At 47.7% G+C, this 26459-nt stretch overlaps 1 protein-coding gene across 3 annotated transcripts in view; it reads left to right on the forward strand.

The window, feature by feature from the left end:
- The window catches only part of LOC147663549 (E3 ubiquitin-protein ligase RNF170-like), a 275354-nt gene that overhangs the window by 216215 nt on the left and 32680 nt on the right, over positions 1-26459 (forward strand). For all 3 annotated transcript variants that reach the window (XR_015305298.1, XR_015305297.1, XM_086950370.1), the window contains exon 5: positions 11051-11124. Coding sequence is in view for 1 of the 3 variants with exons in the window: in XM_086950370.1 (XP_086806496.1) it covers positions 11051-11124 (74 nt within the window). In the remaining 2 variants the exon portion in view is untranslated. The remainder of the gene's footprint in view (positions 1-11050; positions 11125-26459) is intronic.

Below are 26459 nucleotides of genomic sequence, written 5' to 3' on the forward strand. Positions count from 1 at the left end.
TATATACAACATAACTGTGAACTGAACATAATCCGGGGGTTATGATACTGTGACTTTAGCAGGGGCCTAGCTAACAGTGCCTCCCACCCCCAGTTCACTAGTCACATTGGCCTATAGCTGTGGCCCTGAGGCACTTTCAGCGCCTCCTCCAGGTAGGTTTGCTGAGGATCTGTGAGGAATCATTCTATGTCAGCAGTGACTTATGTTATGATTAACTGCAGAAAAGTATCTTTAAAGAACGTCTCGCCAAGTTAACCTTTCCTGCCAACTCGACTCCTCGCCATAGGTAAGTGTTCTTTCTTAGCACTTGGCGTCCACTATAAATTTAAGGAGTTCTGTACATGTCAGCACATCCTTTTTCAGGTTATGAATTTCAAAAGGTAAGACTGCCATTAATTATTTTAAAAAACGCTGTTTAGAAAAGGAGCAGTTTTTTAATTTAACAGTGTCTGCTTAGTAGAATGTTTTCAGTGAATTTTTAGTAAGTGTGCAGTTATTTAAAAGTTTGGCGTACTGTAAAGTTAGATTGTTTACTGCCAGAGATTTGATGGGTCTGGCTCTTTCCATGGAGCTGATCCCATGTCCGCTAACAATTGATGATGTTTTCTGGAATTCAAAGCTCTGCTAAATGTATATATTTTCACATCTGGGGCAGATCTAGTTCAAGTCTAAATGAATCTCACAATTTCTGTTGTTCTGCAGTTCATGCCACCAGCCCTCTTCCTGGTTGGTAAAAAAACAAGCATTGGCATAGCCAATAGGTCTCCCCTATGGGACCTTATAAGTGTTAGCCATGCAACAGTAGATTTTGTTGCACTAAGGATATTGTGCTGCATGGCATATTGGCTATGCCGATGCTCGTTCCCATTGATTCAGGTTTCCTTCTGAGCCTTGACAATCGCATGTGCCAGTTCCTTATGTTATGTAGGAAGTTACTCTACATTTTTTTCTGGCCTAGGCAGGAGCCATTCTTATGAGGCAACATCTCAATTTCATCAATGCAAGGATACTCTGTTATCCATTTTTTAAAGGTTGGGGCTTAGCAGTTAGGCACCTCGCTGCCTGTGTACCTATAAGAAATTAGGTGATCTTGTTATTTGCAGGCAAGTGCCCTTTTACCTGTAACTTCTGACCTCTCCACCCCATGCAAAAAGGCTGTGATTTTGCCCCTGAAGACGCCTAAGTTCATATAATCATCAATCATGTTTGCCTTGTGCCTTATGAAGTCTGGCATATCTAACCATAAGAACTGGACGAGCTGCTGTTCTTTGTCATTGTCTATTTACAGCTGCATTTTGAGACTCAGGAAACATTAACTTTCTTAAGCATGTCACACACAACATAGTGAATGACATATGTGATGTCTTACAAACTGTCTCTCTTCGTCTGTTTATGCCTTGAGGGCATGGGCCCATCAGTGCAACCATAAACCTCTGTCCCTTGCAGGTCGCTTTTGAAACACCTTGAAGCATTTGTTGTGTAGCACGCGCTTCACAAAACAAACCTGAATCTGAAATCATATCAGAAGTTCTTACTATTCATATAGTCAAACCCATAAATTATACTTGCATCCTGACTTTTGAGTGAGTACTGTAGCTTTACCAATCTTTTTTTAATGTTATACCTTGGTGGAAATGGTTTCTGTTGGGTTATATTACTGGCTTAAGAACCTTTGGGCAACTACGAAAATGTTGATTCTAATTCTTTTGAACTGGTAATCCTGCTGTATTGGTTTCTGTTACTTTTAGTTAACAAGTAGAATTGTCCTTTTTCCAATGGCTACATAGTGGTAATTTGACTGATGCTTCAGTACAAAAATGTATTCTAAGACAAGGAAAATGTTTGAAACGGTTTAATGGAAACTGGCAAGTGATTTCACAAAGCCAATTTTGATTACAGAGCAATCACTTTTGTTCACAGTTGCTCACACCGTCCTAAAGTATTGAGACAGGAAAATACCATGGAAAAGTGGAAAACGCAGTCATAACTTTGTAGGTCATACACTTTTGCTGTACTTTTTTTGAGGAGCTTGGCCCAGGAAATGTTTTGTAGGTCTTGCTGAGTCAACACAGCCCTTGCTGCTGAGACTGACAGCTTTATCTCCTGCCTCGTGTTTTCCTGCAGTGTATTTTCCTGCCACTTGGTATCGGGTTTCAGATTCTCCTGGGGAAGTTTGGGACAAGCCTGAAGTTTAGGTTGCTCATGACTGTTGTCACTTTATCATTTTGACATCTGCTTATCATGACCGAGCCCTGCCTGGAAAGCTAGAAGCAACTTCTTTGTTTGAAGTTTTTGACTTTGCAGCATTGGCTTGTGTGTTGGGGTGCATGATTTATTTCCTGCCTGTCATGTTATCCTGCTTCACATTCTCCTTGGGAAGTTTGGGCCCAGCCTGGGCTTAGTTTTTCCTTCTTCTGTCACACATACATCATGTCCCCAAGCGTTCTGCGCACGAATTGTCACTTTTAAGGGCAAAAACAACCTGTCACTTTTAGGGACACAAGTTTGATGAGCAATGGTATCCTGGCTTAGTACTAACCACCATTGCGTTGTAGTCATGGGGGCGCTGTTACCTCTGTTGTGTAGTCTGTCTAGGTATTACATCACATACAGGTATGTAAATTGTACCTAAGAGTTAATTATGGCCTCTTAAGGGTCTTCCCACTGCCTCCATCCAGTCATCCTCTGTTGGTTCACGGAGCTCGCTCTCATTACCAAATGCCCCCGGGATGCTGGCAGTAGATAGCTTTGTATATCATATATTTGTTTTTTCTCAGTTGCCGGAGGTCAGTACCCTCGCTTGTATCTGTAATGTTCAGCGATCCAAGCTTCCTTTTAATTTGGATGAATAACACCTGTTTAAATAGTAGCCATTTAAATAATCTCCCAGCTGACCGCGAAAGCTCAGCTCGGGGATCATCACAATCACACAGTTTCGTATTATTATAATAATTTTTTGGGTGAATATCTTTATCTGCATATCTTCAAACGTGCAGGTAACAGGAAAGGTATGGAAAGAAAAAAAATATATATATGAGGCAGGGACAGATGATCAATACATGCACTGACGAGGGTTACATTGCGGTTTGGTGGAACGGTGGCCAACCTTGACTAATATGAGTCCCGTGCAACTGGTAAAGGTTAGCGGAGCGTTAGTGTCAGATTTTGCATCTGAGGCAATCAACCAAAGTATTGCACATTTATGTCAGTCCAGGCGACAGAGCGCTCGCCGCATCTCGACCTGACGTTATTGCTTGTGCCCATGTGCTCAGATATCACACAGTTTCGTATTATGGTTTAAATTGCTCTAGTTTGCTTTCACCGTCATTCCTCACACCATTGATTTTCGGTGTTGCTTGTCAGGTGGCCCCATCCTAAATAGGCAATTCCCATATAACTGTCCACTTCCTGCTATTGGGAGTCTTGCCCCAACCCGTCTCTGATCTCTGGAGTCGACTGCTGGGGGTAATGAATAAGGATCTGCGCTTGCACTTTGATCGCCCCATGCAGTGCCTTGCCAGCCTTATTGCTACTTCTATCTTGAAAATACTTAACCAGAAGTATGACACCATTAGGTGGGATAGCATGTTGTATTTGTGTTGATGGGGGAGGTTGGTCCTCATTTCCATGATCTTCTACATGGGGAAGCTATGACCACCTTGCAGGACTTCTTTGCCAGCCATGTTGCAGTTACCATTCCCTTTTTTAGGTTTTGCCTTAGCCATGCGTACGAAGTACGCATGCGCTAGCAAAACCTCTTGAGTTCTATCTGGGCTGATGACCCGCCTCTGCCTATCATTGGCTAGCTCCATAAATGGAGGCTAGCCATTGGGAGGCAGAGGCTGTCAATCGCGTTTTCTCTCAAACGCGATTCGGGGGCGTTTCTGGTGCTTTTTTTAAGCCCCGCCCCTTTGTCCCGGGCCGCGCTGCCATTGGCTGCCGGCCCGGGACACCCCCGTGACGTCATTCCCGGGCCGCGCTGTGATTGGCTGGCCGGCCCGGGACCTGACATGTTTTTTATCGTCTTAGTACTGCAGCACGAGGGCTTTTGAAAACGTATCCCCATCCATGTTATGGCCTCTTTTGTATTAGGTTTTGCCCTAAACTGTAAAACAACAAAGTTTCGGCATCCTGTAGGCTCTCTTCTTAGCAGAGACTTGTCATCATCCAGACTTCATTGCCAGTTCCTTCCCCAGCCAGGGACACACTTTCTCACCCGCTCTCCGTGAGCCCGTCCCCCCTCCCGCTCTCCGTGTGCAAACAAGGAAGAACATATCGGCCTGGTACCCCGCTCGTGCTGCACCCCTCTGTCTCATGCTCTCTACTCTTCTTATCTTATGTGGCCCTTTCTCGCAGTGGTACCATCATGAAATCCCGGCGCGCACACAATCTCCCTCTCAGCGACCGTCCATGCTGACAGAGAACAGTATAGCGCTGCATGACATTACTAGGGCCTCACAGAGCTGTCTGACGAAGGTGTCTTGTACATGCACATCCCCGTCCACCTTCACACCACCTTTCTTGCACTTTCTTTCCCCATCACTTCGCCACCTCCCCCAGCGTCCCTCAACCCTCTCCCCGGGTACTCACCACGCCTCTCCCGATGTCCTGGGCTTTTGGGCGCCCCCAGCAGCCTCCGACGAGACATCCCAGTAACGTCCAGAAACGCAGCATAACGCACGGCAGGGTGGTTGGTCCGGGGCAGCAGGGAGAGGTGTAGGGGAGAAAGTGCAGAAGGTCACACGTATGGTGGGTAAGTTAAGGAGCGGCAGGTATCGAGGAGGCGAGATGCGCGCGGGGAAGGTACTAGCGTGAGATGTGCATGTGTCGTGATGTTCAGGGATTTACCGGGGTAAAATGTGCATTGGGTGAGTTGTGCGCGTGAAACGTGCGTGAAGTAAAGGGAGCGCGAGGAATGCGATAAGCAGGGGAGATGTGGAGTATTCAAAATATACAGATGTGCAGCGGATGACGTATAAAGGTGATTTGCGGGCGCGAGATGTGTATAGAAGTGCAGGAGAGAGATGTCTCAATAGATTGTACAGGAACGGTGTGCGCCCCGGGTGAGATATGCGCTAGGTAAGTTTTGCAGGAGGTGGCGTACTGGCAAGAGATGGTCGCTGCACAGCAGGGCAGACGCTCGATGGGGATAGGGTGTGCAGGAGGAAGATGAACGGGGCACATTTAAAGGAGGGTCGTAGTGCACTCCCAGCAGCGGTTGCAGCCTCACTGCACACACGCCCAGCATCCGCCGTCAAGAAGCCTTCCCGCACTGACCCAACCCCGCCCCTCCCCCATCCGGCCACTCCCGGCTTGTGCCAAGCAGCTGATGTTTGATTGAGAGGCATTACTGCGGGGATAGCGAGGCATGCCAGGGGTTAATGCACTGGTCGGGTGTGGGGAGTCTGCGTGTCCCTGCAGGTTACAGTTTTTAATCGCAGGAAGACAGTTCAGTGGGTTAACGCGCCCGCAGCAGAGAGCTTGAATAATAATTTTTAAATCCCGCCCCTTTGTCCCGGGCTGCGCTGTCATTGGCTGCCGGCCCGGGACCTGACATGTTTTTTATCGTCTTAGTACTGCAGCACGAGGGCTTTTGAAAACGTATCCCCATCCATTTTATGGCCTCTTTTGTATTAGGTTTTGCCCTAAACTGTAAAACAGCAAAGTTTCGGCATCCTGTAGGCTCTCTTCTTAGCAGAGACTTGTCATCATCCAGACTTCATTGCCAGTTCCTTCCCCAGCCGGGGACACACTTCTTTGCAGTTGTTGTATATGGCCGAACGTGGCCTAGAGGCTTCAGAACGTGTCACATAAGCACCAGCATACTTTGCAAGAGGTTATATTTTTATTTTGAGGTCCATGAAGTGTTCTGCCCAGAATCTCAGGAGGTGGAGCCGACGCCGGGGATCGAACCCGCATCCCCCGTTGCAAAATAGGCCCCTCTGGCCTTTAGGCCACATCTCCCCGCGACCGTGAGAACTGGTACACCGTTGTGACTACCGATACCCAGACTTGGGATTCCTTTATTCTCACGAGGTGGCATCCTTTCCTCCTGCGCCCTCCTCTTTTCCTGAGTAGGAGGGGCATGCTGGGGATTGCGTCGTGTGTAGTTTGGGGCTGCAGGCCTTGTATGCCGTCGGTACGTGTGAAGCGTGTACCTGCTGAGGAGGAACATCGAAACGGTCTGATGTGCTCAAAATCGCACGATTTGCAGTCACGTGCCGAAGCAAGGATTAGAACCCAGGTCCCTATGTTCCAAAGTTAGGAGCTAGGCGTTTCGCCACTAGACCAGCGATGGTGTGACGAGCGCTGGTACCTCCACCGCCCACACCCTCCCCAACTTGTGAAAAGGCTGCAGGAAATTGAACTCCTGTCCTGCAGTTGGTGAAATACAGTTTGTTTCATACTTGTGCAAAGCACCATTGATGCACCTTTTTTGTGTCATTTAAAGATCCTTGTCTGACCCCCTCTAAAGGGGCTAGTATAAGGTTAAGAAAGCTGGACTAATTTTCTTGGCAGAAAATAGGAGGCATTATTACATCGGAGCCGTCTTTGCTTTTGCCTGTGGTAGATGAAGTACATATTAGTTGTACTTTGCGCTTACAATAAACTCAGATTCACAGTTTTCTCAATAGGAGCAAAATAAACCTAAAGTTCACTTCATTTTTAAAAAACATTTTTATTCCTTAAATGCATACAATCATATACAACACAAGCAGGATAGTCAAAACTATTTTTTTTCTAATTAAAAAAGTAATACAAACTATGCCTTTAAAAATTATCTATACTTCTGACCCTGCACCTATAAACTTACCATTCCTTTTAAAATTTGCCGGAACACAAAGAATACAAAAGGGAAGCTGGGAAAGGGCATTGAAGATACTCTCGTCTAATGGTATCCCGTTTTAGTTGGACAGTCTTTAAAAAGTCCAGAAAATCATACATGCAACATAACTTTTTTTTAAACTTTTGAAATATAATTTATTTTCATAAACACTCTTACTTGTTCTTCCATTTCATCAAGATGCCTTTGTACATTGTACCTCCGCTGCTCTAATTTTGTCTGTTCTTTTTTTATTTTAATTATATATGCTGTTTTTTATCACTTTTTTTGCCTTTTAAATACTACAGTAAACATTACATACATTGAGATGCTCAGCTGAATAACAGCACCACAACAGAATGTGACGATATATGCAGTTTAGTGCTCTATTAGCCTTTGTCAGGATTTCTGCTATAGAAAAACGGAGAATTCAATCTGAAAAACAATATTTTATCCTCAATCGTTTACCAGAACATTTAAAACCCTATGAGGTCCGATCATTGAATATCATTATTTTTCTTAGCTAGAAGCCTGTCCAATTAAGTTAATTTTTCAGATTACTCATTCCAGATATTTATGCCAGGTTAAATTTCTGAAGGGTTGCATTTGAAACTGTAGATCTCATTATAAAGGTTTAACTTGTGCTATTGTTCCCGAGAAAAATGGGATAGACACCCTATTCTTTGTCGTGTCAATCTCCGATTAATATCTGAGCCAAGTCTGTTAATTTATTAACAATTTTGTAGCTGTACCTCCAAATGTACTTCCTTCACAATCATTGCTAACCAGTTACAAATAAGGTTTAAACTAAATTCTGTTCTGGTCTTGATCATGTGATTGTAGTTGTCACCGGAGCACCGAGGATGATCTGTTGCTGTTGCAAAAAAATTAGAGACTAAAGGATCAAGCTGTTTCTGTAGGACTAAAAGCTTCCAGGAGACATTCCATTGAAAGGACATTTTCCACATACTTATTCATTTAGAACATAGATTTTTCATATTTGATTGAAAGGGCGTATTTTAGTCCTTTTTTCAAGTTGTTTAGCTTTAAACTATTAATTGTTGCATATTCAAATACAGATTAAGGGGCTGATTACGAGTCTGGCAGTTCGTGGACCTTCGGGTTTGCAGTGGTCCAACTGCCTGATCACTACTTTGTGTCGTTCAGGTGATGGACCGCCGGCTGCCATTCCCTGACAATGGCACCGCGGAGAGGCGATCCAATATGCTGAGCGAGTATTGGCGCATTCTCGCCGAGCATATTTCGAGTTTCTTCACGGCCAGCCCTTTCATGGCGGTGAGCCCGCCATGTAAAGGCTGGCGGTGGAGAAACAAAGGGGGCCATACGGGGCCCGCCCTGGGGTGCATTCCGGGGAGCACAACATGTGCCCCCTTGTCTGCTTGTAACTCCAGTTCCAAGCGATACAAAAAGGGAGGATGGACGGAGCGTTTGAGCAAATCAAACACTCACCCCCAGTCAACTGATCTGGGTTTAATCCATCACCATTCTTTAGCTCACTCAGCCACCCCAGTTCAGACATGGCCATATGCAAATCAGTCTGACCCTGTGCCTCATGGGAACAGTCCAGCCCGAACTGCCAAGCCATGTCTTCCCTGGACCGGAAACAAGCATCCTGGGACCGGTTTTCGGATTCATAATCCTCATCAACCAGGCTATCTTGAATCCAGTGGCCAAGTGAGCAAGGGACTCACGTCTGAGCATACCCTGCCACACTTAGGGCGAACAAAGCGACACAACCCCAGTTCCAGCACGGCATTGACTCACATTTAAACTGCGGTGCCACGTACCAGGGATTGCCCCGTCTACCCGGACATAGCGCGTGGGTAGGTTGCCGGCGCTAGTTCTAATTAGAACAGGTGAGTGCTTTCACGATACTGGGTGGCAGCAGTATTACCCTGGACTGCTCCCGGAGTCTAGGGGTTACCGACGCGGAGCCTACACTGCCTACGGACTAGCAGAGCGTGTGGGCTTGTCTCTTTCCAAGTGCCCTTGGCGTGCTTAATTACTGCTCGAGGGGGACTCTGCCATGATGCCACCATCTACTGCCTGCGCGGCGGAGCACGGTTTGGGACGTATCCTGTCACCTGACGGGCATTGGCCTGATTCGGCTCCGGTGTGACGGTCTCGATGTCGGTATTTTTTTGGACTACCCTTACTTGGTGTAAGGAACCACGCCCTTTGGATACTGTGGCGAGTGATTGAGCCACACGTAGGTGACCCCTTTGGGCTTGGCACCTCCTTGCCTTTTCCTTCCCCTGACCTCACAGGGTCCGGTGAGTTGACCTTTAGGGTCTCCAGACTCTCTCCCTTACCAAGTGGGCCACTCCTCCTCCCCCACTACTTTTGTTTGTAGGTGCATCTCCATGTCTTTCTCTCTCCCTTTCCCTACGACAACCACCTTGAGGTGTCCTACGCCGGGGAGACGACAGGAGTAAGCGCACCTTTTGCTCTGGGTAAGTCAGGCCTAACGACAGTACGCTTCATTTGTGTGTTGTTAACCAGCCATGTTTGGCCCCCTCCCGTTTTTAACTTGTCCTCCCCACCTGTGTATCCTTACTATGTAGACTGTATAACACACTGTCTCTTACTGTGATGGATGAACCTTACTATGTTACTAAGTACGCTATGACATAACTGACCCCACGTGCGGCTCTTGGAATTATGCTCTGGGGCTCTGTGTGTGTGGGTGTCTGGCTCTGTGTGTGTGTGGGTGTCTGGCTCTGTGTGGGCGTCTGGCTCTGTGTGGGCGTCTGGCTCTGTGTGGGCGTCTGGCTCTGTGTGGGCGTGTCTGGCTCTGTGTGTGGGCGTGTCTGGCTCTGTGTGTGGGCGTGTCTGGCTCTGTGTGTGGGCGCGTCTGGCTCTGTGTGTGGGCGCGTCTGGCTCTGTGTGTGGGCGCGTCTGGCTCTGTGTGTGGGCGCGTCTGGCTCTGTGTGTGGGCGCGTCTGGCTCTGTGTGTGGGCACGTCTGGCTCTGTGTGTGGGCACGTCTGGCTCTGTGTGTGGGCACGTCTGGCTCTGTGTGTGGGCACGTCTGGCTCTGTGTGTGGGCACGTCTGGCGCTGTGTGTGGGCGTCTGGCGGTGTGTGTGGGCGTCTGGCGGTGTGTGTTTGTGTCTGGCTCTGTGTGTGTGTGTCTATCTCTGTGTGTGTGTGTCTGGCTCTGTGTGTGTGTGTCTGGCTCTGTGTGTGTGTGTGTGTCTGGCTCTGTGTGTGTGTGTCTGGCTCTGTGTGTGTGTGTGTGTGTGTGTGTGTGTCTGGCTCTGTGTGTCCGGCTCTGTGTGTGTGTGTGTATTTGTGTGTGGGGCTCTGTGTGTGAGCAATGCCAATAGCTCTAACTTTTCCAAAGGCGAAACCATTGCATTGTAAATGCTTGTTAAGATATTGCGAATAGTATAAAAAAAATAGCATTTGGCTCCCCGTGCGGGCTAGAATTCAATTTAAGCTCGCATCCATCACTTTCCTGGCCCGATTGGACCTGGCACCCGCCTTCATCTCCTCTGAGATTGTTCCTTATGTCCCCTCCAGGGACCTACGTTCGTCTTCCCAGTCCCTCCTCACCATCCCTCGCTTCCGGAGAAAGAAGTGGGGCGGCTCCAAATTTGCTATTCTAGCACCTACCCTCTGGAATTCCCTTCCCCTTCATCTTCGTGCTATCACCCTCTATCCCCAATTCCGCAAAAGTCTTAAAACCTACTTATTCACAAAGTCCTTTGAATAACTGCTCCTTCCTCTCTCCCTGCTCTTAAACCTCAGCCCCCGCTAGCTACAGCGCCAAGAAACCGCCGGTATACGTGCGCTTTATAAGTGCTTTTAAACTCAAACTCAAACTCAAACCATCTTTAGGTGGTGGGAGTTTGTGATCATTTTATAGTTCCACCCTACATATCGTGGCTAGGTTCATGACTATACGTTTTCTGTCTTTTTGTCATAGGTTCTGGTTTGCTCTTGAGAATGTATTCCCGTTTTGGCATTATTAATACTTTACTACTTAAAGGATTGTTAGCCAGTTCTAATGAAACAGCACTGAGGGTGGAAAAGCTGATTAATCTCCCTACATCAAAAAGATGACTCACTTTTTCCGTATATTTTATATCTAGAGAATACATAACAGATAACTGTGTGAGGCCTGTGCAACTAACTGAGGCTCAAACTGTTGGTTTAACTCTCGATGTTCCGTCTTGGTCATGGATATTTTTCTTTCTGTCCAGGTTCATGCATTATTGCATATTGGCGGTACGGCTCTTGGCTTGGCGCTATCAGTTGCCCAATCTGCAGACAAACGGTAGGTAATCTTTGCTTTAGGTACCACATATTGCAATTAATTCATATCGTGCTTTGGGGCACCTTTTGATTGAAATTGAAGTAATTAAGGATATTTGTATGTGAATAAAATGCAGAGCTTTTATGTTGTCATTTCAGTATGGTAATCTGAATACACCACAGCGCCAATGGCTAGGTGTTTTTGTGTGTTTAGTTCAAGCTGTGACTGTTTTCGGGAAACAATGTTTGAAGTACTATTAATTTAGATAAAACAATTTTCTTTTGCTATATCCTGGGGCAAACGCTCACATATGCTCCGTGTTTCGGACCTGATCAGAATACAGCGCCTGTGTTCATTGTAACGGGGCGTTTTGCTCTATAGTTTCACAAATATGTAACATTTAGAATGGATGCAACATAAGGGTGATCTTGCAGCAGAAAGAGCATCCGGTGTGAGTCATAAAGTACTTTTGCTCTGTACATTCACTTGAGAAGACTCACTGCTGCTACTGGTACGGCAAATACATTGGGTATGGCAGTGTCACATTCATTAATAAACACTTGGATTGTACAGCGAGTGTGGTGGGTGGTTTTTTCATGAAAAAACAAAACAAAGCCTATGTACGTCATCTCTTTCCTGTAAGCATGCTGTCAACCTAAAACATTCTTAACCAACTGGTAAAGCCATCCAAATACACCAATCAATCAAACTCCAAAATCGTACACCAAAAGCTCGCTGTCCAGTTTCTAAACCAAACTGAACACGCTCCCTACAAAATAGCCTCGTAGGAAGACTCGACCCTGGTTGTCCACAGTTGTAGGACGCCATAGTACGAGGGCATTTGCTGTGTACATATGGCTGTAGCATAATATCGGTTTATGAAAACATCATGATTGATTGGATTAATGGCTCACTTTTCCAAGCCTTGTATTGATATGAAACGCACATTTTCATTCATTTCTTGTTTACACTTTTTTCGTATTTTAGATAAATAGAGGATTTATAGCAAAAAAAGAAGAAACACAAGAAATATTTGCGCATAAGTTAACAGCACAGCTTTAAAGCAAATGACATAACACGTAGCAGAGCAGAGTACATAATAGAACAAGAAGTATTCTCCTAAAAAAAACATGAGTCCGTTATCATGTACTTCAAAAAACGACTAGATTACTCAAAATTCCTCCTTGTATTACTTTTGTGGCCAAAGCCAAATGTTGAATGTATCACTTTGTTTTTTACACACGATATCTGGGGGTGGCTAATTAGATTTCCCACATCAACGTTATCAGTGAATGCGCCATAATTCAGTCTGTAAAAACTATTTTGCGTCAAAGCTTTGAGTCTGTGAAACGAACCCGAGGAGCTCTGTATTTCAACACTTCCTTCACAGCAGTGACGAAGATTGATAAAAATCGAGGTCTCTGTTTCCTCTTTAACAAATAGCAACCAGAACTTCACACAGATTCAGAGACATTATCCTCTTTTAATAGCATCGACTTAACCTTTCATATGAATCATCATGAATTGTGAATCATGTATACGTCCTCCAGAGTGGCCTTTAGCGCTGGGCATTCAACTATCTTATCATTCCGTCCTTCGTACATTAATAGCATTGTTGTGGCCAAATATGCATAATCATGATGAGAACCTATCTGTGGGCTAGTATAGTGAGTTCAGGGCCTTGTCCCAGATATTCAGACCTCCTCATCCTTTCTTTCAGCTTTCTGAGGTCTTAATCAGCCATCTCCCCATTCCGAGTTATTGAATCTGTTAACATTTTGTCAGGCCACATGTGACATCCAAGTTATGGCTTTACATCGTTTGGGCAGTACTGAGTGTAGGAGAGTAGGGTCTGCAATCCTATGATCACCCCAGATTTTGCTTTTTGCTTCACTGGTTTACGACTTCTCTGGCTGTGGGCCTGCTAATCAGACCCACAGCCTGTTTATTGTGTAAATTCTGTGCTTTTAAATACCTGCATTCTTACCCCAAGCCTATGCTACACAGAAGCGGACCCTCCGCTGTTGTAAAATTGGCGCGCAAAGCGATTGCCAGCGCCACGGCCGACTGACAGGCCACGCCCCCTTCGGAGGCCACGCCCACCGCCCATCTACTTACTATCCTATAAGTATGTGCCTCTACAGGAAGCGCAGCGGACGAGCGCAGCGGGCGCGCCTAAGGAAAGCCCGTCTGCGCCCGTCCGCGACCGACCGAGGCCACATACCCTGCTCCCCGCATTCAATACTCCCATTCGCAACTCATTGCTCAGCAAGGTAGGTGGACTCTACCTGCCGCTGCCTTAGCTCGTATTTCTGACCTGGGACTACTAACTGTACACGAGTCAGTCCACCCTAACATCCCGTCCACGCCCCTAAAGACCACTTCCTCGAGCCCGCCTCAGGACGTCCTCCCCCCTCCAGCAATAACGGCTATGTACCTAAACACACGATCAGCAGTAAAACACCAGCTTGATCTTTTCACTCTACTGGAATCCCATCAACCGGATTTATTATTTCTCACTGAGACCTGGTTCTCAGACAGTTCTCTTCCCTCCCTGCTGGCGATACTCCCCCCCACCTATTATGCCATTCGAGCCGACCGCCCCTCGGCCAGGCCTGGCGGAGGGGTAGCCCTTATCGCACGTAAGGAGCTCACTTTCCACCCCCTGGCCTCCCCCTCCATGAGTACCTCAGACTGTTTAGTGGTTCGATCCCTTTCCTTTTCTCCCCCTCTGACTTGTGTCCTTGTGTACCGACCCCCGTCTTCCCCTCAAACGTTCCTCCCCTGTTTTCAAGACCTAATGGCGACTTTGGTTGTTAACCATTCTTCCATCATTGTACTGGGAGATTTTAATTTCTGGCCCTCCGACCCTGCGGAATGCGCCACGTCTAAGGAATTCTCAGACTCTCTTCAGTCGCTCAACTTTACATCAGTCGTCAATACTCCCACGCACAGGTTGGGTCATATCCTAGACCAAATCTGGCAACGCGACTGCCCGATCAGTTCTCTTTCAATCTCCCCATGTCCATGGTCGGATCACTCACTGATCACCCTATCCCTAGCCCCCGTCCCACCAGCCAAGCCCACTCCTGCGAGGAATGTCTGGGCGCGCTCATGGAATCGTGTCGACATCGAAGCATTATCGACCCTCCTCTCCTCTTCCAGCCCCGACCTGACTGCGCTACCCTCTTCTGGCCAGGTAGACGCCATCACCGACTGGCTACGAGCCGGGTGCGACACTGTCGCCCCTCTAAAACGCATCGCAACCAAGCGCTCTAAAGACGCAAACCGCTGGTTCTCAGACGATCTAAAGAACCTAAAACTCGTTCTCCGCCAAGCCGAACGACAATGGAGACGAAACTACTGCCCCATTGCTAAAACCAGGTATACTGAACTCCTCACTCAGTACAAGAAAGCCATATTAGACACAAAGAAAAACTATTTCTCCTCTAAAATCCAACTAGCGGAGAACAGGCCGAGAGAAATCTTTTCTATCATCCAAGATCTCGCCTTTTCCGACAGAGCTTCACTCAAACCATCACCCTCTCAATCACTATGTGACTCCCTTAATCACTTCTTCTTAGATAAAATCAGGAAAATTAAAATTAAAATTCCCCCCCCATCCCCGATCTTCACTGAACACCGACGTCCTCCAGCCACCGCTAATCTGGACTCAATCCCCCCCCTATCGACCGACTCATTTCTCTCAATTCTTCCGTTGGTCAAGTCCGGCTCCCCGCTGGGCCCTTGCCCTGCTTACATCTTAAAGCAGATCTACACCTTCTGCCCCTCACCACCTTTAGCGCTCCTCAATAGCTCACTGGCTCAGGGCGTCGTTACCCCAGCACTTAAATCGGCAGTGATCGTACCAATCCTCAAAAAACCTGGAGCAGACCCTTCCGACCCTGCTAACTTTCGTCCAATCTCCCTCTTGCCTTTCTTGGCAAAGGTATTGGAACGACACGTGGTCAAAACACTGAGTGACTTCGTGGAAAGTCATGGGGCCTTGGCCCCAAGACAGGCTGGCTTCCGCCCAGCCCACTCAACTGAGTCCGTCATAACATCAGTCCTGGATAACCTCCGACAAGGAATGGACACCGATCAACATCAGGCCCTGATCCTCTTAGACCTTTCCGCCGCATTCGACACCGTGGACCATACCATCTTACTTTCACGGGTCGAGGCGGCGGGAATCCGAGGAACAGCCCTACTATGGCTGTCCTCCTTCTTGAGCGGTCGGACTCAGGCGGTTCGTCTGGGAGAGTTCTCTGCGGAATCGTTACCCATCCAGTGTGGTGTACCCCAGGGTTCCTCACTATCCCCCCTTTTATTTAATCTCTACATCGCCCCCCTTATTTTTGCTTTACAGCAGCTGGAGGTCTCTGTGTACAACTATGCAGATGATCTCCAGCTCATCTTTCACCTTTCCTCTGCCCCAGAGTCCATGTCCAAGGTTCAGTCCATCATGACCTTTATCCAGGACTGGATGAATTTCAACCACCTGAAACTCAACCCCGATAAGACGGAGTTGGTGTTGACAGGTGGTTGCTCCAGTCCCTGGTCCCCCTCCTTCTGGCCCCCATCACTAGGTCCCCCACCCACTCCTGTATCCTCTGTCAAAACCCTTGGTTTCAAAATCAATAACCAACTTTCCTTACACTCCCAAGTCTCTGTCGTGGTGTCATCAGCCTTTCTCTCACTCAGAACTATCCGCAGAGTCTCACGATTTTTTGCCCCAGACGCGCTCAAACTAATTCTACTGGCCATGGTGACATCTCGCCTAGATTATGGCAATGTCCTCTACCATGGCATGCCTGACTACCTCATGAGGCGCCTCCAGCTGGTTCAAAACCAGGCAGCTCGGCTGGTTTTTAACCTTTCCAAATCACACCATGTTACCCCTCTTCTTATTTCCCTCCATTGGCTCCCTGTCCGGCAGCGCGTCTTATTCAAGCTCGGCTGCACTATCTTTAAAGCCAGGACAGGATCCGCCCCCTCCTTCATCAACTCAGCTATTCAACCCTATACTCCATCACGAGACCTCCGATCCTCCTCCCACCACCTTCTCGTGGTTCCCCGTTTCAAACGGAAGAAATGAGGTGGTTCCAAATTCGCTACCACGGGCCCAGCTTTTTGGAACTCTCTCCCACTGTCCCTCAGATCCTGCACTCAATACCCCCTTTTCCGCAGAGATCTCAAGACTTTTCTCTTTACCCAAGCCTTCCCATCCTGATCCTTTTTACCGTCCCCCCCTCTTCCGACCGATTGAGTAGCTGTTACCAGTGAGCGCCAAGAAACCGCCAGGTGTACGAGCGCTATACAAAACCCTTCAAATTCAAATTCAATTCACAGCCTTGCTAGCCTTGCTGTTCTCTCACTAAATTGACACGTGTACCTTAGGTGCATTTACCAATTGGTACTGGGCCACCTTATCAGACCCTGTAACTCAGGGCATAGGTGTACCCAGGGCCTACCAGGGGCTGCAGCATGTATTATGCCACCCCTGGCTGGCCATCTAAATCTGACTCAACTGGCTGCACAACAGCTGGGGCAAGGTGGTGTAATCACCCTTTGCTTTAGATATAGTATACCTATATCTAACCCTAAAATGGACACACAGATTCCTATCAGTCACTCCTATGGTAGGCCTTGACAATCCTGAAGGCAGAGTGCTTGGAATCGTGTGAGATGGTGCTCTGGCATGAGCTGAGCCCGTTTGCAGCTTGCGGAACCAAGCCCTAATAGCTGTTCCATGATAACGCATACCATATACTCTTAAGTGCATTATAATCCTCGCGGTTATATGCTATCTTTGGTATCGCTTTATCAAAACATGTCGAGTAAGGTGTCATACGAATTGGAATACTAACCCCTCGCCAATTCTGGCGACGGGGTTAGCATTCCACCCTTCTAGAGGGACACGACATGTATGTAACTGTGAACCCCGGTTAAAGTTAACTCGAGCCTCAGCATCACAAAATGGATGCTGCCACCACAGACACAAGTCTGACCCCCTGCAGCTGGGAGTCCTTCCAGCGAGGGGAGCTTGGACAAAGGGTTTCCTGTCAGGGGCGGTGCTAGCACCATCCCAGACAGGGTTTTGTGTATCCTGGGTAGGCAGGGCTTTAGAGGAAGGTGACTGCAAGTGGCACCCCGGTGCTCACTATGCATCTGCCGGCTAGAACCAGTTCCAGGGGCACACCAGCCCCTGAGCTGGGGAAAGTCCGGCATGGGAGAGGGGTGTAACCACCCCCCTTCCTGGTCCCACCCATGGGCAGGACCTAGTCGCGTGCCAGCCCTTTTTCCTAGTATAAAGATAGGAGCGGGCCCCCTTCCAAATTAGATCATCTTTGAATCCTGAAACTACTTTCTACGAAAGGAACTCTCGACTTCTTCTCAAGATTTCTCCCTTGTGACTAAGGAGTAGTCACCCTGCACCCGCAGGCACCATCCAAGAACACTGCGGTTTGCTGCACGTCCTTCCTCCGGAATCCGACTGACCAGCACGACGAGACCCGCCTTCCCTGGCACCTCTGACCTCTACCCACATCGTCAGCTCAGCTGAGATCCGTGGGTGCGACGAGACCTCGAGGGACCGGCCATCTTCAAGACTGCACGACTCTTGCCCAGCACGACCGCCGAGGGATCCTCGAGTGAGTGCTTTGGGGTCCGAGAAGCCCCCACCCTGAGCAGCTCCAGCACCGAAGTTCAGCCCTCCAGCATCCACCAGATCTGTGTGGGGCCCTTCTGCTTTTTGCTGCTCACCGCGTTGTCTGGCTACTAGCCCGCTGGCTTGTGGCCTTCCCGACGACGACCGACGACATCAACACCGCTGGTCTGGTTTCTCCAGACTGGCCCTTGCTCCCCTCCAAAAGAGGAGCACCCCGGACCCTCCTGGTCCACTCCAGACGCCATTTTAAGTCCACCGCGTGGGCTTGAATTTGCCAAGACTTGTTGCCCCAATCCTGGGTCCAGCGACGTCGACAGCAGCAACCATCGTGGGACAGCTCGCACCTCCATCCTGGTCGCCCACAACGCCTCCTGGTCCGTGAGACTGCAGAGCCCAGCGTCGCCTACTCACCTGGTCGAGGTGACTCCATCCGGTGCCATCCTGGTGCCCATCTAATCACTGGCTAGTGATTCAGAACTTGGTCCCCTCTGCTTACAGGTGTCTTCCATCTTCGATCCAGGCTTGGATCCATCCGAATCTCTTCACTGGTCGCCTGCCAGCAACTTCTTCTTTCAGGCTCCATAGACTGCAACGAGGATTCCCGACGTCTTTCCAGACCTATGCAGTCGCAGCTCCTGGGCTAGGTAACTTCGGCATTTCGGTGCCCCAGCATAGCCTCACTATCCAAGGGTCCAAATCCTTTTTCGTTTTCAGCCTAACTAGTCGGATTCGTCCGATAACACTAACTTTGCAATTTCTAGCATCCATAGACTTTGTCCCGCATCCCGCGTGAGAGTGCACACTCTGCACCCGAGTCCCCTAGGCCTCCTGCTAGTAATCTGAAGGTTCAGTAGTCCAGTCCTAGCGATTCCAAAGCCTATTAGTACAGTGCTTACCTGCTAGTAATTTCGCATTCCACTTTTGTAGTATATGGTTTTTCGTGCCCCTCGGGCATTTGTGTAAATTGTGCAACTTAAAGTATTTTCGTAAGAGTTTTGTTGTGTGCTTAGTACCCTGTCCTCATAAAGAGTACAGGGCTGTTGTGATCTAAATAAATACACTGTTTATTTTCATAACACTTGTGTGGTGTCCTTTCACTTGGTGTTCAAGGGGTATATGTGATGGTATAACATCTGGCTTAACACGCCCTCTAGAGTTTAGCCCGAAGACTGCTCGTATCCACGCTACTAGGATAGCTGGTCTATAAGGTTGACTTACAACCAATCACCATAAGGGTTGTTTGGACTGATACAAAGTGCTCACTAGAATAGTGAACATTATATATCAGGCCAACTTCTCACAACCAGGTCATCGCAAAAAGCCCCAGAACTTCTATTCTCAGAGGAGCGGGAGGGCCAGGTGGAACAAGCAATGACCAACACACCGGCATCACTCGACGGATCGGACATGAAAAAACATTACCAACTGGATTGTCAGACTTAAGATGGATAGCCAGAACAATAAACAACAACAAATGACAAACCGGCCCAAAGTCAAGTGAGTGCAATCATGACCTATTACGTATATGTTCGTGGAACATCAACGGCCTAGCCTCTAAAATATCTGACTCAGAGTTTATGGACTACATTAGAACTTTCAACGTAGTGGCACTACAAGAGGCATGGCTTGCAGATCCCCCGCATCTCCAGGGATACTTACGCTTCTTTACCGGTGCAAAAAGGACAGCCAAATACGGGCATCTACAAGGCGGCCTAGTAACATATGTATCAGCCACAAGCACCCTCACTGTAAAAGAAGTTGGACCATCTACTACAGCCTCGCTGGCAGTAAACTTTCCTTTGGCGCAACTAAAAACAGGTAATGCTGATACCGACTTTACTCTGATCAACGCCTATGTTCACCCCAGAAAGAAAACAAAGGCAGTCAAAGACCTATGCAACTACATGGAGGAGTGAATAAGGGAAAGACCTACAACAAACGTCATACTCACTGGGGACTTCAATCTCAACCTCATGGGCATCTCGCAAGAAGACGAGATCCTAACTCAAAACTCAATTTGGGACATCCCACCACAAGGGAAGTCGCAAATATCCAAACAAAACTAGGCAATCAGACCTCAGAAGAATTGGAACATTTTAACATCAGGGCTCTAAATGGAAGGTTTGCCGGAGACAACCCTTCGGCCTCAACATTTCACTCAACAAGAGCAAGTAGCATATTAGACTACACTTTCATTTCACTACCATTATTTCAACACACAACCTCTTTTCGGATAGGTAAAAGCACAGATAGCGATCATTGCCCTCAAGAAATCACTCCCGAAACCGTGAAGCCCAAATTTGAGCTATCAAACGAACCGAAAGAGTCGGTCCATACCGTTAATTTAAAAAGAATTAAATACTCGGCAGCAACTGATGAAACCCTAATAGAAACTGGATCAAGCGAAACTGTCAAATGGGAACAATTTACAAAAACCATGTCTATCTACGCTACAAAACCCAAGCCACACGTAAAATGAAGCTACGACAGTTCGAGAAAATTTACTCGAGTATGAATTAAAAATTAGAGGCACAAAAACATCAATCTACCGCACGATGAGAGAACTTCAGCAGAAACCCATGGATATAGTGAAGCATGACCACCTACGGAAACTAAAAGTAACCTTGAAAAAACTAAAATGGGAAGCTAATAAATCCATGGAGGATACTTTGTGGGCAAGACTTCACTCTGATACCAAATGGAACGATGGGGCATGGTTCTGGAAAACCATAAACTCCTTCATATGACCTATGCATAATGGGGTTTCATCCAATATCACAGAAGAAACATGGGTAAGCTATCTTGAAACCCACTTTAATCAGGCCATTGGAAACAACCAGGCGTTAATATTGGACTGTGAGATGGATACTTGTAAAAAATTCAAAGTACAATCACCCCAAATGCACATTAGCATCCAAGATGGTCAGAAATCGATTTTAAATGATGATTTGCCGAACTTACAAAACACTATCCAGCGCCAAATTAAGAAAGGAAGAAGTCAGGGAGCTCCAGGACCAAATGGAATCCCCCCAATCCTCTACAAGCAAGATGCGAAAGGCTGGGCAGCAGCTCTCGAACCCCTTTTTCTGGAGATAAGACATTACAACATCCTGCCAGGCTCCTGGAATGGCTCTATCATTTCTCCAATTCTTAAGGCAGGAGACAAGGCTTCCCCTCAAAACTATCGATTGGTGGCCTTAATTGATAATGAGGCAAAGTATTTTGCAGGTATACTCCTGGAGGTGGTGTTGGCATGGGCCACAGAGAAATCCCTAATTCCGGTCAGCCAGACAGGTTTTGCCAAATCAGTAGGCACAATGACCAATATTTTAACTATGGGTATGCTCATAGATAAGGCAGAATCAAACAAAATGCCCATCGATGTTTGTTTCATAGACTATAAGGCCGCCTTTGATGACATAAATCGGAATATTTTATGGTCAAAACTGAATGGCTTGGGGATATCGAGACCTCTGCTCGATCTGCTGATCAGCCTTCATACAGAGACCTGGGTACAGATAAAGGTGGGGGACGGATCAGTTCTGTCAAGGCGTATACAGACCAACAAGGGCCTCAAACAAGGCGGCGTCCTGTCCCCCACTCTCTTCAACCTGTTCTTAGGCGACCTTGTATCGATCCTAAACAGCTGCAATTTCCACGCTCCTAAATTAGGAGGGCTCCAACTACCCTGTCTTCTATATGCAGACGATATAGTCTTAATAAGCCACACAAAGGTAGGGCTTCAACATCTTGTGAATGCAACACACAGCTACTCAAAAGCAAACGAACTGACAATAAATCTGGAGAAAACTCAGTCGATGACCATCAGTAAGAACAAAAGAAAATCTATATTAAGGTTTTGGAACAACATACGAATTGAAGACACGCCAATGTACAAATATTTAGGAGTAAAGATTGATAACAGCGGGCAGTTTACCGCCCAGAGAACGAGCATCAGAGGAAAAGGGCTCGCTTTGGCAATCTCTTTAAAAACATTAAACAGCAAACTATCTCTTTTTCCTCTGGCACAAGTAATCCGTGCCAAACTTCTGCCAACAATTACCTACGGGAGCGAGGTACTCAGAGGCAGAGACGCTAAGATCCTTGACAATACAATTATAGCTGCCTACAGAATCATTTTTTTTTTCCCCAAAAACCTTTATTGTACCTTCACAGATTTACACAGCAGTTTGCCTACAACCCAAAGGGCCGGCTGCTAATAACTGAGCATTGAAAGTCATATATTTTAGTAGGACCATGTTACATTCGTGCTGCTAAGATCAAAAGGTGTATCATACGGTCAGTTGAAAGGTACATAATCAATATAGTGTTGCAATTCAAATAAGGTTTTTTTTTTTTACTTTTTATGAAAATAACAAAAACAACAATCAGGAAATCACATTGCGGTCATCTGGAATTAGTAGTGCAGTTTAGCCATATGATAGATCCCACGACATTACGTGCTACTATGCGTTGTCAGGAGTTCAGGTCAAAATGAGAGGTGGATACATCCCTACATCTACGTGCAATTGTATAACATCCCTACTCTACCTCCACCCCTCAACCTGTCCCCCCCTCATCGTCCGACTCCAACTGATCGGCCTCCGGCAGAGGGTCACAAATTTCACCGCGGTACACGTTCCATTGGGACCATATCTTATTCCACTTTCTAGGGCATGCGCGGCTCAAGTAGACCGCCCTCTCTGTCACCATCATCCTATCCATATTCATACACCACTGCGACTTCGTTGGTAGTTCTGCCGCCCCCCAGCGCTGGGCAATATCTCTCTTAGCCACTATCATACCCAACGTGACCCAGAGTTGGCCGCATCTGGACAGGTCAGTTGGTCCCCACACATTTAAAGACAAAGCCTCGGTTCTGGGAGAAGGGAGGTCTCCAGAGTCTGCGACACAGTGCGTAGTATTTGTCTCCAGTATTGTTTTATGCGTGGGCAGTCCCAAAGTGTGATGAAAAAGGACCCCTTCTCCCCACAGCCACGAAGACAGAAGGGATGTTGTATTCTCTGGATGCGATGTAAGAGTGTTCTCGTGTAATATACTCTGTGGAGGACCTTAAGCTGTACAAGTCGCAGTCTAGCTGGGATGCCCACCTCCCTAGGGGACGCCAGCGCCTCGTTCCACTCATGTTCGTCTAGGGCGTCCACTTCCCCTTCCCACCTATCTTTCAGAGGGGCCAACGGGTCAGGCAAATTATTCAGGAGTTTACGGTAAGTGAGTGATGTCGCTCTTTCCAACATAAAATCAGTTAGAAGACGATCTTCCAGTGGAGATGATTCTGGCAGAACCGACCCGGAGGGAATGGCTGCAAGCAATGCATGGCGTATCTGAACGTAACGGTACGTTTCGTGTGGTCCCAGTTCATATAGTTCCTTCAGTCAGTCGAATGAAATGACTTCACCCCGTTCCCACATGTCGCCCACAGTGGATATCCCGATGGAATCCCAGTGAGAGAAACCCCTACTGTATCTCAGATGTCCCAAGGCACGGGTGTCCCACAATGGGGTGAGCTTGGTGATCTTCCCCTTCCAGCCCAGTGCGGCCAGTGCCGCCTGCCATATCGACACAGTAAGTTTGGTAGACCCCGTCAATATTCTCACTTTACGTTGGTCGTAAAGCGGGGCCAGCATGTTGTTGGCGCCCAGTTGTGCCCTATACGCTTGGAACGCTGGGTCAGTCTGTGAGGCATGTATCCATTGGTTAATGGGCTTAAAATGTGCCGCCCAATAATACAGGTGAAGATTCGGCAACGCAATTCCGCCATCGTACCAACCCCTGTGTAGCTTGGCTTGTGCTATGCGTGCCGGGCGATTGCCCCAAAGTAGACCTGAGACAACTGCCGCCACCTTCTTAAAGTATCCAGGCGCCACCGGAAAAGGCGTGTTTTCCAGTATATATATAAAACGTGGCAAAGACATCATTTTATATAGCGCTGCTTTTCCCAGCATTGTTAATGGTAACCCTGCCCAGAACTTGACGTCTTGTTTGAGCCGTTCCAATGGTGGCGCTAGATTCAATTGCGTATATTCCAATGGATCCCGTGTGACATGAATACCCAAATACTTGAAAGAAGATCCAGCCAGTATTAGGGGGCAATCGGAGCCGAGCGCTGGGATCTGGCCTTGCAGAACGTATAGCTCTGACTTGTTCCAATTAATCGTGTAACCTGAAATTTCACCGTGAACGTCACATAGATTCAAGAGAGCCGGTACACCATGTTCGGGGTCACTTAAGTACACCAGCATGTCGTCCGCATAAAGGGACAGTCGATCTTCCCAACCCTCCTTCCAGTGTATTCCCTTAAGTAAGGGCGTTTGCCTTATTAAATTAGCCAGTGGCTCTAGGGAAAGCGCAAAAAAGCAGAGGTGATAGGGGGCAGCCCTGTCGGGTACCCCTCCCCAGCGAAAATGTACTAGAGATGTGGCCATTGCCACTACGTGTGCCATCGGTTTTGTATATAACAGTCTAATCCACGATATGAATTTCGAGCCGAAGCCCATACATGACAGAACCTCAAAAAGATAGCCCCATTCCACTAAATCAAAAGCCATTTTGGCATCCAGGGCCAATATAACTGCGTGTTCGTGGATCAAATCCGCCCTCGCCAATACCCCATGCACCCTGCGGAGATTTAGTGCTGTGTTCCTGTGGGGCATAAATCCGGATTGATCTGGATGGATAAGATCAGGCAGATGTGCCATCAATCGGGTAGCCAAGAGTTTAGCCAGGATTTTACCTTCTGCGTTAAGCAGGGAGATGGGGCGATATGAAGCGCAGTCATCTTGTGGCTTCCCTGGTTTAGGTATCGCCACTATAGTGGCCGTCCTCTGATCAAGCGGAAGCTCACCTCTATCTCGACACTCCTCATACATGTTGAGCAAGTGTGGACTGAGTTCCTCGGATTGGGACTGATACCATTCCACTGGAATGCCGTTCGGTCCGAGAGCTTTGCCAGGCTTGAGCGCTCGTATGGCCAGCTGTATTTCATCGCTGGTTATGGCCACATCCAGGTCTGCTATTGCCTCTGGCTGTAGTACTGGAAATTCCATTCTATTCAGCGCTTCCCGCGCCATGTCAGCGGTCACTACCCTCTCCGGAGTATACACCTGTTCAAAATGTGTCGCCAATGCCTCCACTATCTGTTCAGGGCCTGTTTGTGATACGCCATTGCTATCTCTCACTCGCTGAATCCCTCTGGAACTACCCCCCCTCTTGTCAAGCCAGGCCAACATCTTTCCCGCCTTATCACCAACATCGTATATCCGATTTTGTGTATCGGTAATGTGTCCCTTCACCATTTGGCGAACATGTTCTGTATATAATTGCTGATGCAGTGTAGGAGTATGTGCCGTGTCTACTGTGGTGTTAGCCTCGTGTAAGGTTGTCAAGCTGCGTAGTGTCAGTTCAAGCTGAGCTTGTTCAGCTGTATGTTCCTTTTTGTGGGCCGCGATAGAGCTTATAGCTTACCCCCTCAACAAAGTCTTGTAGGCTTCCCAGAGCACCTCGGAAGAGGCCACAGTATCCACATTTTCCTCGAAATACTGTGTTGTAGCCTTTTGGAGGGCTTTCCTGATTTTCGGGATTTTGAGGTATGACGCTTGAATGGGGTATATACGGTGGCGAGATCTTTCCTGGGTGGAGACTGTTAGGGTGATCGGGGAGTGGTCTGAAATGCCTCTTGGGTGTATGTCTGCAGAATCTACGTGTTGTAAACCTCCCCCCAATGCCAGGAAATAATCTATTCTGGAGAGACTGTTGTGGACTGTGGAGTGAAACGTGTACTGCCTGTCTTGGGGATGTACGTGACGCCAAATGTCCATCAGTCCCATTGCTGTTAGGTATCGCTGAAACCGGGAGGTCCCCCCTGACGAAGCTGTTATAGGGAATCTGTCCAGCTGTGAATCTACCACTGCATTAAAATCCCCTCCCACAATGACATCACTTTCAGGGAGAGACAACAAAAAGTCGCGGAGAGCTGGAAGCATTATTGAATGAAGGGACGGCGGGATGTACACCGACACCACAGTTAGGGGGCGACCTTCCCATTGCCCCTGTAAGGCTGCAAAGCACCCCTGACCATCTGTTTTTGTGCCCAGTGGAATGAATTGTGAGGATTTTTTAAGCAAAATACCAGTTCCCCGAGAGCCCGATGTGAATTCCGAATGTACCACCATCTTGTACCCTCTCCTATCTAAGGCCTTAGTGGCCCCCCGTCAAGTGTGTCTCCTGCAAAAGTGCCAATTGGGGTTTTTGCCTCTTTATTGCATTCAATACCAGGCCGCGCTTCACCTTATCCCCCAGCCCCCTCACGTTCCACGAGAGTATTCTAAGGGAGGAACCACCCGTTTGAGACTCAGCGTTCCCCACGCGACTTAGTTGCTCAGCCGCCATTCCCAATCATGTAGACACATACAAACGATTTTAGAAGGACCAATCGTACATGTAGGCCTATCCTACCAGCTCTAGCACATATACAGCAAGTACCCATTCCTGACCAACATAGTGAATTTCCAACCAAAAACCAACCACCCCCCCCCCCCACCCATTCCCTCCCTGCCTCCCTGCTTAACGGACCTTCAACTGCCCGCCCCCCCCCCCAACTTAGCAGAGCGCTTAACCCATCCCAAAAACAGAGTACTTGCACGTTGGGGGAGAGTGTCTCCCCGGG

The sequence above is a fragment of the Lissotriton vulgaris genome, unplaced genomic scaffold (genome assembly GCF_964263255.1).
Source record: "Lissotriton vulgaris unplaced genomic scaffold, aLisVul1.2 SCAFFOLD_1632, whole genome shotgun sequence".
In the NCBI taxonomy this organism is placed as follows: Eukaryota; Metazoa; Chordata; class Amphibia; order Caudata; family Salamandridae; genus Lissotriton; species Lissotriton vulgaris.